We start from the raw sequence: 11,201 nt of genomic DNA on the forward strand, positions 1-11,201 counted from the left end.
AACTGCATTTTAGAGGAAATATGTACCCATTTGAAGGCATGAATGTAGAAATAATTCTAAAGACACCAAGTATTTACTGCTGTGAATTTTTGAAAAATGGTGGTGTGTGTCCCCAGTGAGCTAACTCTGCAGAAGCTTAGATCCAGCAATACCTAAAAGATCCACATGCTGACATCACACCCTACATGCAACTCCATAGACATGTGTGTACCAAGCTGTCTCTTGGTTTGTTTCACCATCCATCAGGGTTCTCAAAAACTTCAAGGGACTAGTAGTCACAGAAGAACAGTATCAGCAAACCTAAAAAGGCATTAGGCTGAACACCTTGAAGACTCAAGAGTTCTTCTCACTCACCTTACCTAGCAAGAGGCCGACTTCAGCTAAGGAAATACAGACATACCTCGTTTTACTGCATGTTGCTTTACTGCGTTTGAACAGATTTCTTTTTTTTACACAATTTGAAGGCAAGACTCTGCACCAACACAAAGGTACAACTCATTTTACTGTGACACTCACTTTCCTGCAGTGGTCTACCCCAACCTATGGTGTCTCCAAGGTGTGCCTGCATGAGAGAACAGGTATTCTTCAGATGCACTGCAAGATGACACGGACCAAAATCCAAGGGCCACCATGTCAGCAGAGCTATGCAAGGAAGAATGTTTTCCTTCCAAAAACAGAAGGACCAGAAATTATTTAAAGTTGGTCCACAGACCAGACTGTGCAGATAACAAGACTCTGAACACACTACCCAGTTTTTACAGCACAACTATCTGTCATGTACATCAGACTCAATTTTATCTAATCTCCTCAGCAAAGGAAAGTGCGGCTACTTCATGGTCCTTACCTGACAGTGACCATCAATCCTTCACCTCTACACACCACGGAAACTTAGTGACAGCGACTGCAGTCATTTTGAATTCCCTTTTCCTTGGGAGATGATCACTCGAAAGGCCATGATTTAGAAGATGGAAATGGTGACATACGCACAACCTCTGTGGAACAATCCAAGAAAATAGTCAGCCTGCCAGTCTTACGTTAGTAAGATGTGAACACCAATCTGTAACTGTAGTGCTTTACAAGTTAACTCCTACCACCAATAAGGGAATCACTCAAGTCCTAGGTGAAACCTCAACAGTAAAACCTAAATGCCTTCTCCATCTTCCTTTTACAGGTAATTTCTTTGTTCCATAACCAACTCAAACTGGGCCTGCATATCTGGGCATTCCCTAACTACGTATTGCACTGGAAGAGAATGTCGCCTCCATTCCTCTTTCAACATATCACTAAGTGATACAGTTGGATACAATCGTAACTTGTACTTTGTGTGTCAACTATATTTTAGAGTGTAACACAGCTTCTCTCAGATATGAATTCCCCTCGTTCCCAATACCCAGCTGTGCAATTATTTAAAAAACGTGTAAGTACTTACTCACCAGTAGGAATGATGGCTGTTTCAGCGTCGTGTCATCGTCTCTGATCACACAGCCACAAGGGCTCCATATAAAAGCTGCTCAACTGAGGTCAACTTCCCAGATAAAGCAGTCCCTCCTATTCCCGACGCTGACTCAGTGCCACCATTTTCCTTCTACTGCTGGCCTTACAAGGCACAGTGAAGGGCAGGGCGCCATGTGTGAGTCTTAGCTCGATCACTGGACCCCTAGATCAAGAGTTTCCTGTGTGTAAAGGTTATTACCCAACAGCAGTCAATGCCCAAAGCCCGAGTTAGGAAACTGAAACAAGTCTCACAACCATTTTATCGTAAGAATGAAAGAGAAACTTATTTAAAGGAGTTGCTTCACTAGATTTTCCTCATCCATAGTAACTTCCAAGCAGGAAAAATCCGGGTCTTCCCCCTGACCTCAACAGAACCAACGGGCAAAGAATGCACAACAGTACCTCACAGTTTAATTGCTCTACGCATTTATTAGCGAATATGAATGCAGCAGAGAGGGGACAAAAGCTCACAAACACTCTACAGTTTCACAAGACGCAGTGCAGGTCAAAGTGACTAAGGGTCAATAGTATCCTAGGGTCTCGGTGGGCGCATTCCGGGGGGAGGTGGGCCTGCAAAAGAGGAAGCGAAATGCCATGAGGCCATTAGAAAAAGAACATACATCACCAGGGACCTGCTGGCACACTGGGCACATGTGTACCTACTCACCTCTAATTCCCGGTGGAGGGGGTCTCATTCCTGGAGGGGGCATGCCTATGGGCGTCCCGCGGGTGGGGGGAAGCCCAATCGGTGGGCCCATGGGTGGCCTCATACCAGGTGGAGGAGCCATAATGCCTAGAAAAGAAAGATGGTGGACACGAAGACTCATACATCAGCTTGGCTAAGGTGGTAGGACTAAACCCAAGATAACGTTTAAAGAAATGGGCCCAGATACCAAGTAGAGAGTTGAACAATTTCTCCTTGGCCGTTACTATGTAAGCCATCCTCAACCCAAACACGTCCAAAGCCTTTCCATTAATAGTCAGTTTGTAAAAATGGGAAACACACTACAAGCGCTTGTTAGGTACTGAGGCTGGGTACCTCACACTCAGTATCTTCTTAGTGAGTGCTTACTCATCACTCAAGATGATAGTCTTTGTACAGACCTATGCCTGCACCTAAGAAGCAAATTCCGTGATGACCGATCGCTCACCTGGAGGTGGGGTGGCTCGGCCCACAGGTGTGGGGGGCGTGCCCCGACCTGGGGGGTACTGCGTCGGGGCTCCAGCAATGCTGGCCGTAGCAGCAACAGCTGCAGCTGCCACTGTGCCTCTTCCCTGGGGGGTCATTACCTGACAAGGCAGGGTCAGAGAAACAGGTCAAGCACAGCCTCACACTAGTCCAACCCAGAAAGCAAATGGTGGATCGGGGCCTATGAAATAGAGTAATCATTGCAATTTTGTGCATCTCCCACTGACCTCATTTAAAAACCTTGGCCCATGAACTTCTTTCGCCTTTTATACCCAATATGCCCCCTTTTAAACTAACAAGGCTTTTTGCATTTTCTCAACTCTGCTTTATCCACTCATATTCTCTGTACTCACCAATGGTGGTAAGCTATTCTTATCAAGGTGGCTGTCATCTAGTCCCTTGCTACGGTATATTTGTCCCTCAGTTCCTTCTACAGCATATGACGCTCACACAGCATAGGACAGACGCTCAGGCTCTCCCAACAACATAAAACCTTCTCGTTTCCTTACCTGTTGGGATGGTCCCCCAACCCCTCGCACAGGGCCTGCTAACCCAGCAGGAGCCTGGGGAATGGGAACCCCAGCTGGGACCCCTCTGCCAGCAGCCCGGCCAACCCCAGGGCCCCCTGCAGCTCCAGCCAGTGGTACACGAGCAATCCCAGTCTGAAACAAACACATAAATTAAAACTTGAAATCACAGGCTTTACCAAAGCTATTAATAATCTAAAATTATTCTCCAAGATCCCTACTTCCCACCGCTTTCCTACACCACCTCTCCCATATTCTGTATTCGGAAGAGTGGCCAGGCGCATCACGGAGGTGTCCTGCACAGGAAACGCCCAGCTCAAATGGTGAGCACACACATTTTCACGGCCCTGTCCTGACCCAGGCAGTCCCCAGCTCACAGAATAACTCCTCAGAAAGCCCTGTATCCAAACTGAGGGCAAGTAGGAGCGACAGCAGCTTCTGAGCACACTACGTGATTGACAGAGGTGCCCTGTGCTGGGCCTGCTGTTCTGCCTTACCCACCCCCTTGTCCAACCTGATGACCCTCCCACACCGATGTCCCATCCCGTGGGCTTACATCTTTCGGGGGTGGCCCCTCCACCGTCATGGAGACCAAGTTCTCCCCACGCAGCAGCACCAGGCCCAGCACCCGCTTCTCCTCCCGCTCCGGCTGCTTCGCATTCTTTGGCCTAGACAGCAGAAGTGAATTTTAGGAGAACAAGCTTGGGCTCACTCGCTCAGTAACATATTTGCAAATCATTAAGTATCAATTAAGACAATAATTGATGCCAAGATTGTCATGCTCAGTTCACACACACACACAAGACTATATCAGCTGATATATAAGGGTGACTGGTAAAGATCTTTTCCTATTGAAATTCAATCTTCCAGAATGTTCCTTCAATGTTATACTACAGCAAAACTAATGTCTTTGTGAAAGACGTATGCAAGTGACACGGCTCAGGCTTTGAAGATAGGCAAACTGAAACCTCAGTTTTCATGTTAAGATGGGAAGCACAATTTACTAAATTGTTTTAGCTACATAAGCAAATCTTGATGACAGACAACTGAAATGAGATGGGGTCAGCAATAAGCAATGAAGGACTCCAAATAGTAAAGAAGAAAAAGGTTGGAGTAACCGTCACCGGTGTATGCCCAGCCTTGCCACTGACTACGTATCCGTGGAAAATTAAAGACAAAGAAACTGTGATTCTAGTTTCCTCAGCTGTCAGCAGCAAAAATCATACATGCGTGAGGCTTCTAACACCTACTACTACAGGTAACAGCAAAGAACGCAATGCTGTTTAACAGACTCCAGAAAGGACTATCACAGAGACTAGCCATCACGTGCAACTTAAAACCACTCAGGTGAAACTGTCCCTGTAACTTGTGAGAAAAGTGAACAGAGAAATTGAGAATATGCCCAAAGCTCTTTTCAACAGCCTTTAGTATTTATCAACATGGTAGGGTTTTTGTTTTTTTTATTCTTGTCAATAAAAAAGTAGGTTATTTAAACAAAAAAATACCATTGAAGCATCTACTGTCCTAGAATTTCTGAAATGATCCAACGTATTGTGCAGGAAGGAGACTGAATAGACAAGAAGGAAGGAGGAGTATGTTTTGCATTCTCTTCAAATCTGACCGAGAAGAACAGACTTAAGAGCACAGTGAGCAGGAAAAGCTGGGCATCACCTTTCCCCTCCTATTTAAAAAACCTAAGTGAAGTGGGCAAATTACACTTCTGGCCAGAGTATTATTCACGGTGGGGACCAAGGAAATCCGGCCAAGGCTGGGGATGATGCCCTGTAGGTTGTGCCCCTGGATAAAAGCCTGGAATGAAGTCAGCTTGAACGTCCAGAGACGTGACAAGCTCCCATCCAGACAGCCTGAATGAGATTCAGCTGAGTGCCAGGAGGACGACCCGAGATGTGCCCGGTTCTGTGTGTTCTGTGCGGAAGGGCCAGCAGTGCCGCTGGAGGGAGCTCCCAGCCCCAGCGCATGGACGATGGCGCCTGCTAAGGCGCAAGCAGAGGCAGCTCCTGAGAGATGGGCCGATCATGGGGATTGCCGGCCTATGAACAGTGCCCGCGGTGACTCAGACAAGAGGCATGCAGACATTGGCGGAGCAGACGCCAGACCCCCGGGTCCCAGCGCCTCCACCAGGAAGACCCACTGTCACCCTTACCACTCCTGCTGTCTGGAAGAATGCCACAGAAGCCAACATGTTAATAACAGGTCCCGATTTTTCAAAGGGACATAACGCAACTGGATATGCTGTAGTTTTATCCCCAGCTCGACTAACCAGTAGTGGGGACACGGCTCTAGGACTGCAGGTGGGCCCAGGCCCCGTGTCAGCAGGGTGGCCCTGCAGCTTCCCTCAGTCCTTCCCTGGCCTCCAGACCACCTCAGTCCTGCCCTGCCTCTCCCTGGAGCTCCTGCTCCCAACCCCCCCAAACCCGTCCTTACTTGATCTTCCGGAACTCGTCACAGTCGCAGAGGATCAAGTTCATATGCTTGTCAAAGGCCTTGAAGGTGCCGATGAAGATGCGGCCATCCTGCAGGATGCACCTCATCCTGTAATCGATGTGCTGCAGCATCTTGCTGCTCTTGCCCACGGTCTGTGGGCGTGGGATAGCCGTCAGAGTCTGCGCCCAACACCCCCCCCACGCCAATCCCACCCGCTCCTTCCTCCCCTCCTCCCCGCTCCAGCATTGTGCCACGCTGCCCAAATCTGTACCCAGGACCACTGCCCTCTCCTCTGTGGAGCCCCCAAATCTCAGAACCCTTCCTGTCTGGTCTGCCATCATCCAGCTCTACTTCCCCACCATAAGAGCGAATCCCACGCCCAGTTCCCTCTTGATGTCCCATATTCTAATCCCTCACCCCCCAATTCTCACCCCAAATCTCTCTCCTACAGCACACTGGCCCTGTGGGCTCCTCCTTTCCCACTAGACAACTAGCCAAACCATGGGACACTCCATCAAAATCTTTGCCAACTCTCATCGACCCAACTCAATGCAACACCTTCATCCTAGTTCTCACCCTACAACCCAGTCTTCAGAATGTGGATCAGTGGTTTCTCAGATTTCATTCTTGTCCCACTAAGCAACATTTTTATCCTAATCACCCATTCCACTGAAATTTTAATATGCAGACATTCTGTATCTGTTTACATACTGTGGCCCTTTGCAAGACCAGAAACCACTGTAAAACCTAAGGTTCTTCCCACTGTTCAGAACCAGTTTTCGTCCCCGTGGGCGATCCTTCCTGTTGAGAATACATGTTCTAGATTAGCTAAACTGTAACAGAACCCCGGCACTGATTAGGACACCTCTTCTGTCTCCACTCTGCTTGCCTTTGTTCTATCCAGTCCCCAAGCTTCAAGCCAGATTTTATGTCTATTGTAACCCAAGCCCCTCATCTGCAGCATGGTCCCTTACCACTGTCATCCTGACCGAAACCTCTCCCATGTGTTGGCTCACTTTCTAAGAACCCTCCTGAACATGTTTTCCAAACCATTTTACCACCGAAACAGGACAACAGATATGGCTCTTCTCCAGCTGTTACTCCATTACATGAGACACCATCTCTACAGACTGACTCCTATTTCTAATATTAAGATCCCTGAACCACCCCCACATGTTGGCAAACCATTATGTTGGGCCCTTAGAACACTTCTCACCCCTCTGCCCTCACATACATCTTACCATGATTGCTGTCCCAGCAAATCCAATGTCCACAATAAAATTTCCGGATCCTTAGGACCTAAGGGAAGGCTACAGATAAAGGTATGACGCAGGTTCTGCTACAAAGAATGCAAGCTGGGGCAGAAAGCTTCCAACAGTAGGTGGAGCCTGCAGAGGAAAGCATGAGCTAGCTGCACTGCAATCCATGTTTTTAAAATGCGCAGACAATCTTTCACGAGAATCACGACAGACATATTCAAAACACCCCCCACCCATGTTCCCATCCCCACCAAGCTTCACTTTTCCCTCACCTGAATTCCCACATTTTGTGCACGTAGGGTTGATGAAGTTGATTTTTCTTTTTAAGTACAGTTGGTATACAGCACTACATTAGTTTCAAGTGTACAACAGTGCGTCAACATCTGTACACCTAACGATGTGATCACCCCACTACGTCGAGTCTGTCACCATGCAGTGATCACATTCTTGACTACATCTCCCTTCAGCTTTTCCACCCATCCCCACCATACACTCTTGAATTTTGTTTTACACAGAAATTCTTCAATGTTTCAAAAATAAGCTTCAATTTCCATTGCCAGAATGTAATGTTTTCTCTTTCCATCCTTATTTAGGGCAGTGCTTCATTCTCTGGTCCCAAGTTAAGTTAAAACTAAGTCCTCTCAACTCAACTTCGTCATATCCTTAACTTTCCCCATCAGAATTAAGGATATGACGAATTAATTAAGAATTAGTTAGTTCTAACTTTTGCTTCTTGGCTGAAAACCTGAATGTTTTCAACCTCAATGTTCCCTTGCCCCCACCCCCACACAGCCTCTTCAGGATGATGCTAGGTACTCTTTCTTCCCCAGGAACCAAATGTACATGCTTAACACGTACATGCTTAACACATCCTATGTTAAAAGGGGACATGCAACTATGGAATGCTTACGTGGACATGTGGGCAACTCTACGCAATCCAAGGAACACGTCACAACAATGTTATGTCCCCCAACACACTAATGAAAGTTTCTATTAAGTATGGTAATCAAACCTAGCCCAAACTGGTAAAGGGTCTCAAACCAATCATTACAGTCAAAAAACAAAAAAACTATTACTTTTGAATGAGCATTTGGCTTTATGCAAAAAAGTAGCCCGGTATCATAACCAAAGTCTAACATAATTGTACTTTTAACAATGTAAACATTTCCAATAAGATTATTCTCCATTATTTAAGAGAAAATTTGCAAACAGCAAAGTAAGCTGGTTAATACTAAATCATCTATTTTGGGATATGAACATGAAATCATTTCAATGGAGGTTATGAATTATAGCAACACCAAAATAATAAAATGAAAGTATGTTTTAAAGACAGTTTTGTATGTAGTACTATGACACTGATCAGAAGAGAACATAAATGATAGGAAAGTAATCTCAGTAAGGGTGTCAAGATGTATAAGGGATGTTTCCCTATAATTATCAAAATGTGATGTCAGTTAAATACACTTTTATGACATGGATGGTATCGGATTGTTTAAAACAAATTCCTGATTACTATTCAGAATATCTCTCAACCTTTGTCTTCTACATGCAAACTCATGGTTTGTGCGGTATTTCCCGCAAATCACTGTAGCCATCGCCCATCCCCACTCCTCTCACACCTTAGGACTGATTATAACGGCCACACATGTGCTTCTTCTCCCATCTACCCAACTATGTCCTCAGATACAAGAACATCAGGGATATCCCCATGTCTGGCATCCAATATCTGTACATAAATTAATGTTTTACATACAATTGATTTTGTAAAGATCTATGCAAATCTAGACTGAACTCCCCCCCAAAAAAAACTGTAGTTTGTGACCCAAACTCACTGCGTAAATTTAAGGCCTAGGATTTAGATGTTCTGAATTCTGACAGGATTCTCTACAGAGCAGAGTCTAAATCCAAGAATACTTGGTATAGGTGGGACTCCTTAGCAAGATTTCTATTTTATAACATTATATCTATTAAGGTTTAGGGTCCATGCCGACAGAAGCTAAATCAAGTGGTGGCCTGAACTCGGGGTACAATGGGGAATGTGTGTAAATGGACAGAAGGGATCTTCCTTGCATAATGGAAAGTCCTAGAAGTTCCTTGTGGCAATGGTTGCAAAATTCTGTAAATTTACAAAAAAAAAAAAAAAAAAAAATCACTGATTTATACACCGGTGAATTTTATGATACGTAAACTATACATCAATAAAGCTGGGTTTAAAAAGCAAATGGTCAGGACCTTTAAAAAACATACGAAGTTTGTACAATTACTTTTTATATTGCCATTTGTAAACAAAACAAAAACAAGAGCTAACCTTTCAAAAGGCTGCTCTTACTGGAGCACACGCCCCTCCCCATCCACAGTGGGGACGTGCTTGCTGCAGACAATGAGCCACAAGACAGTGATTACTAGAAAGAACAGTATATATAGCTGGATGCAGCTTTTCAAGATTCCATTGAAAGGAAATACATGGACTCACAAGGTGTCCCATGTAAGGAATATCGTAATGGGAATCAGCATCAAATGTGCATTGAAAAGGTGGAAATTCGTAGTCAAAGTTTAAAATTCAGAGACAAAGCTTTCACCTTCTGGTGTCTGAAAGATGTGACAGCACTGATGTTCCCATGTGGCCCATTTCAATGCTCTACCCTACTTCGCAGTGCAGTGCACACCTACCAGCCCTAGTTCAGCATTTAATATAAGAAACCAACAGGCTGAAACGTGGTTTCCTTGTAAAATGGATCAGAGTCAAAAGGAAAGGCTGGTCAGTCCTGTGTTGTCCATCACCTATCCTGTCTGAGGTTCCAAACCCCTCCCACACCTGCTATGTGCTGTTTCCCACTTATCAAGTACAACAACGCACCTGGGGATTTGAGTCATGACCTGAAGACCTAGTGAAGTGGGGACACGGACATGTAATATTGTATACAAAATAATCTGTAGAAGATACACTTTTCACTCAGAACTCGGAATAGGGGTTTAAAAAGGCTAAATTTTCATCCCTAAATTTTCCTTACTCTGGAGAGGAAAACCGAGATAACCCTTTGTGGATCAGCTGTAGCTCCACAGCTAAGGAGAATGAGATGCTTCGAGGGGAGGAGGACAGAGGAGCATGACATCGTGCTGCACTGATGTATCAGCAGTTACGGTAAATACCCTCACATCACAGGGCACCAAATGACCTTGAGGCAATAAACGACCCCAAGTCTCTGACTCAAACATCCTGGGATCCCTCCTCACAGAAGTTCTCAAACCTTTGCAAAGTGTGGGCTTTCAAATGATTAAACTATACAAAAATCTAAAGCTCCTTGAAGTCAAAAGATCACATGGTCAGACTCAGCCAAGACACATACAACAGATGAGCCATCGTGGAATAATAGTGATACATTTGCGCTCGGTCAAATCTGGTAAAATAACACACCCTCCAACAAAAACCGTGAAAACAGTTTCACAAGAAAAAAACAAATACACAGAAAATATTCATCCACAAACAATGCCAGTTAAAACTACATAAAACAATTTTTTGTATCTGTTTATCGAAAACAATAAAGACACCAAAGGTGGGACTGAGGAATTCGCACCCTAGGACTTCTCGGTGGAACTAGTTCGGGATGGAACTCACCCTGCTGATGACGCTGTCAGAAAGCCATGTAACAAAACATTTAAGAGTCATACTAATATTTTACAGCCTGCAGCCCACAACTGGATCCTTACCCTATTTTAAGAAACTAAATATTATCTTTTTAAATATAGCATATTAACAGCACAGCAAACCAGAAAAAATAAAAACACAAGTACGAGAAAAGTAAATCATAAATGAACTAGCATTTATTCATTATAAATTATGAGGACTGTGAAATAAAATGAGGAACATTCATGGTATACATTTAAGTGAAATAAATAGAAAATAAATTAGTTTAAAAGATTCCAACTAGTATATTTTCAAAACAAACAGAAGTGGTCAAAATAAAATTCAACCTCATGCTGTGGTTGAAACATGGGTATAGGAAGTTTCTGGTTTACCTTTTCATTTTTTTGACTGTCACTCAAATGCTATCAATTTCTATAATGAAAAAGGAAATGTACCAATTGTTAAAATGTCTTTAAAACCACCCATCTGCATGTACACCAGATGTGATATGACTCTTAGACAGGACCCTCATCCTGCAAACATACTGACTCCCTGCTCAGTAATGGCTGCCTCACACACAGTCCTGCTCGAGCCCTTTCTCCCACCTTCTGCGTATCCTCACTCCCCCACTGGCTCCTCCTTGGTGTTTTCATCCTTACATG

At 44.6% G+C, this 11,201-nt stretch overlaps 1 protein-coding gene across 2 annotated transcripts; it reads right to left on the minus strand.

The window, feature by feature from the left end:
• Positions 1 to 1,897: 1,897 nt before the first annotated feature.
• On the minus strand, positions 1,898 to 7,037 carry SNRPN (small nuclear ribonucleoprotein polypeptide N). 2 transcript variants are annotated; one of them, XM_019753194.2, is made up of 7 exons: positions 6,897 to 7,037; positions 5,656 to 5,807; positions 3,767 to 3,878; positions 3,193 to 3,345; positions 2,646 to 2,784; positions 2,162 to 2,287; positions 1,898 to 2,064 (listed from the first exon to the last, which is right to left on the minus strand). In XM_019753194.2, the coding sequence occupies exons 1-7, from the start codon at positions 6,897 to 6,899 to the stop codon at positions 2,027 to 2,029; spliced, it is 723 nt and encodes a 240-aa protein (XP_019608753.1). In that variant the 5' UTR covers positions 6,900 to 7,037; the 3' UTR covers positions 1,898 to 2,026. The 2 variants fall into 2 exon arrangements, with proteins under 2 accessions (XP_019608753.1, XP_019608754.1); XM_019753195.3 differs by lacking the exon at positions 6,897 to 7,037 and adding an exon at positions 4,716 to 4,777 and having other exon boundaries at positions 5,656 to 5,793.
• Positions 7,038 to 11,201: the final 4,164 nt, after the last annotated feature.

This window comes from Rhinolophus sinicus, chromosome 13 (genome assembly GCF_057876585.1).
Source record: "Rhinolophus sinicus isolate RSI-liver-muscle chromosome 13, RSI-T2T, whole genome shotgun sequence".
Taxonomy (NCBI): Eukaryota; Metazoa; Chordata; class Mammalia; order Chiroptera; family Rhinolophidae; genus Rhinolophus; species Rhinolophus sinicus.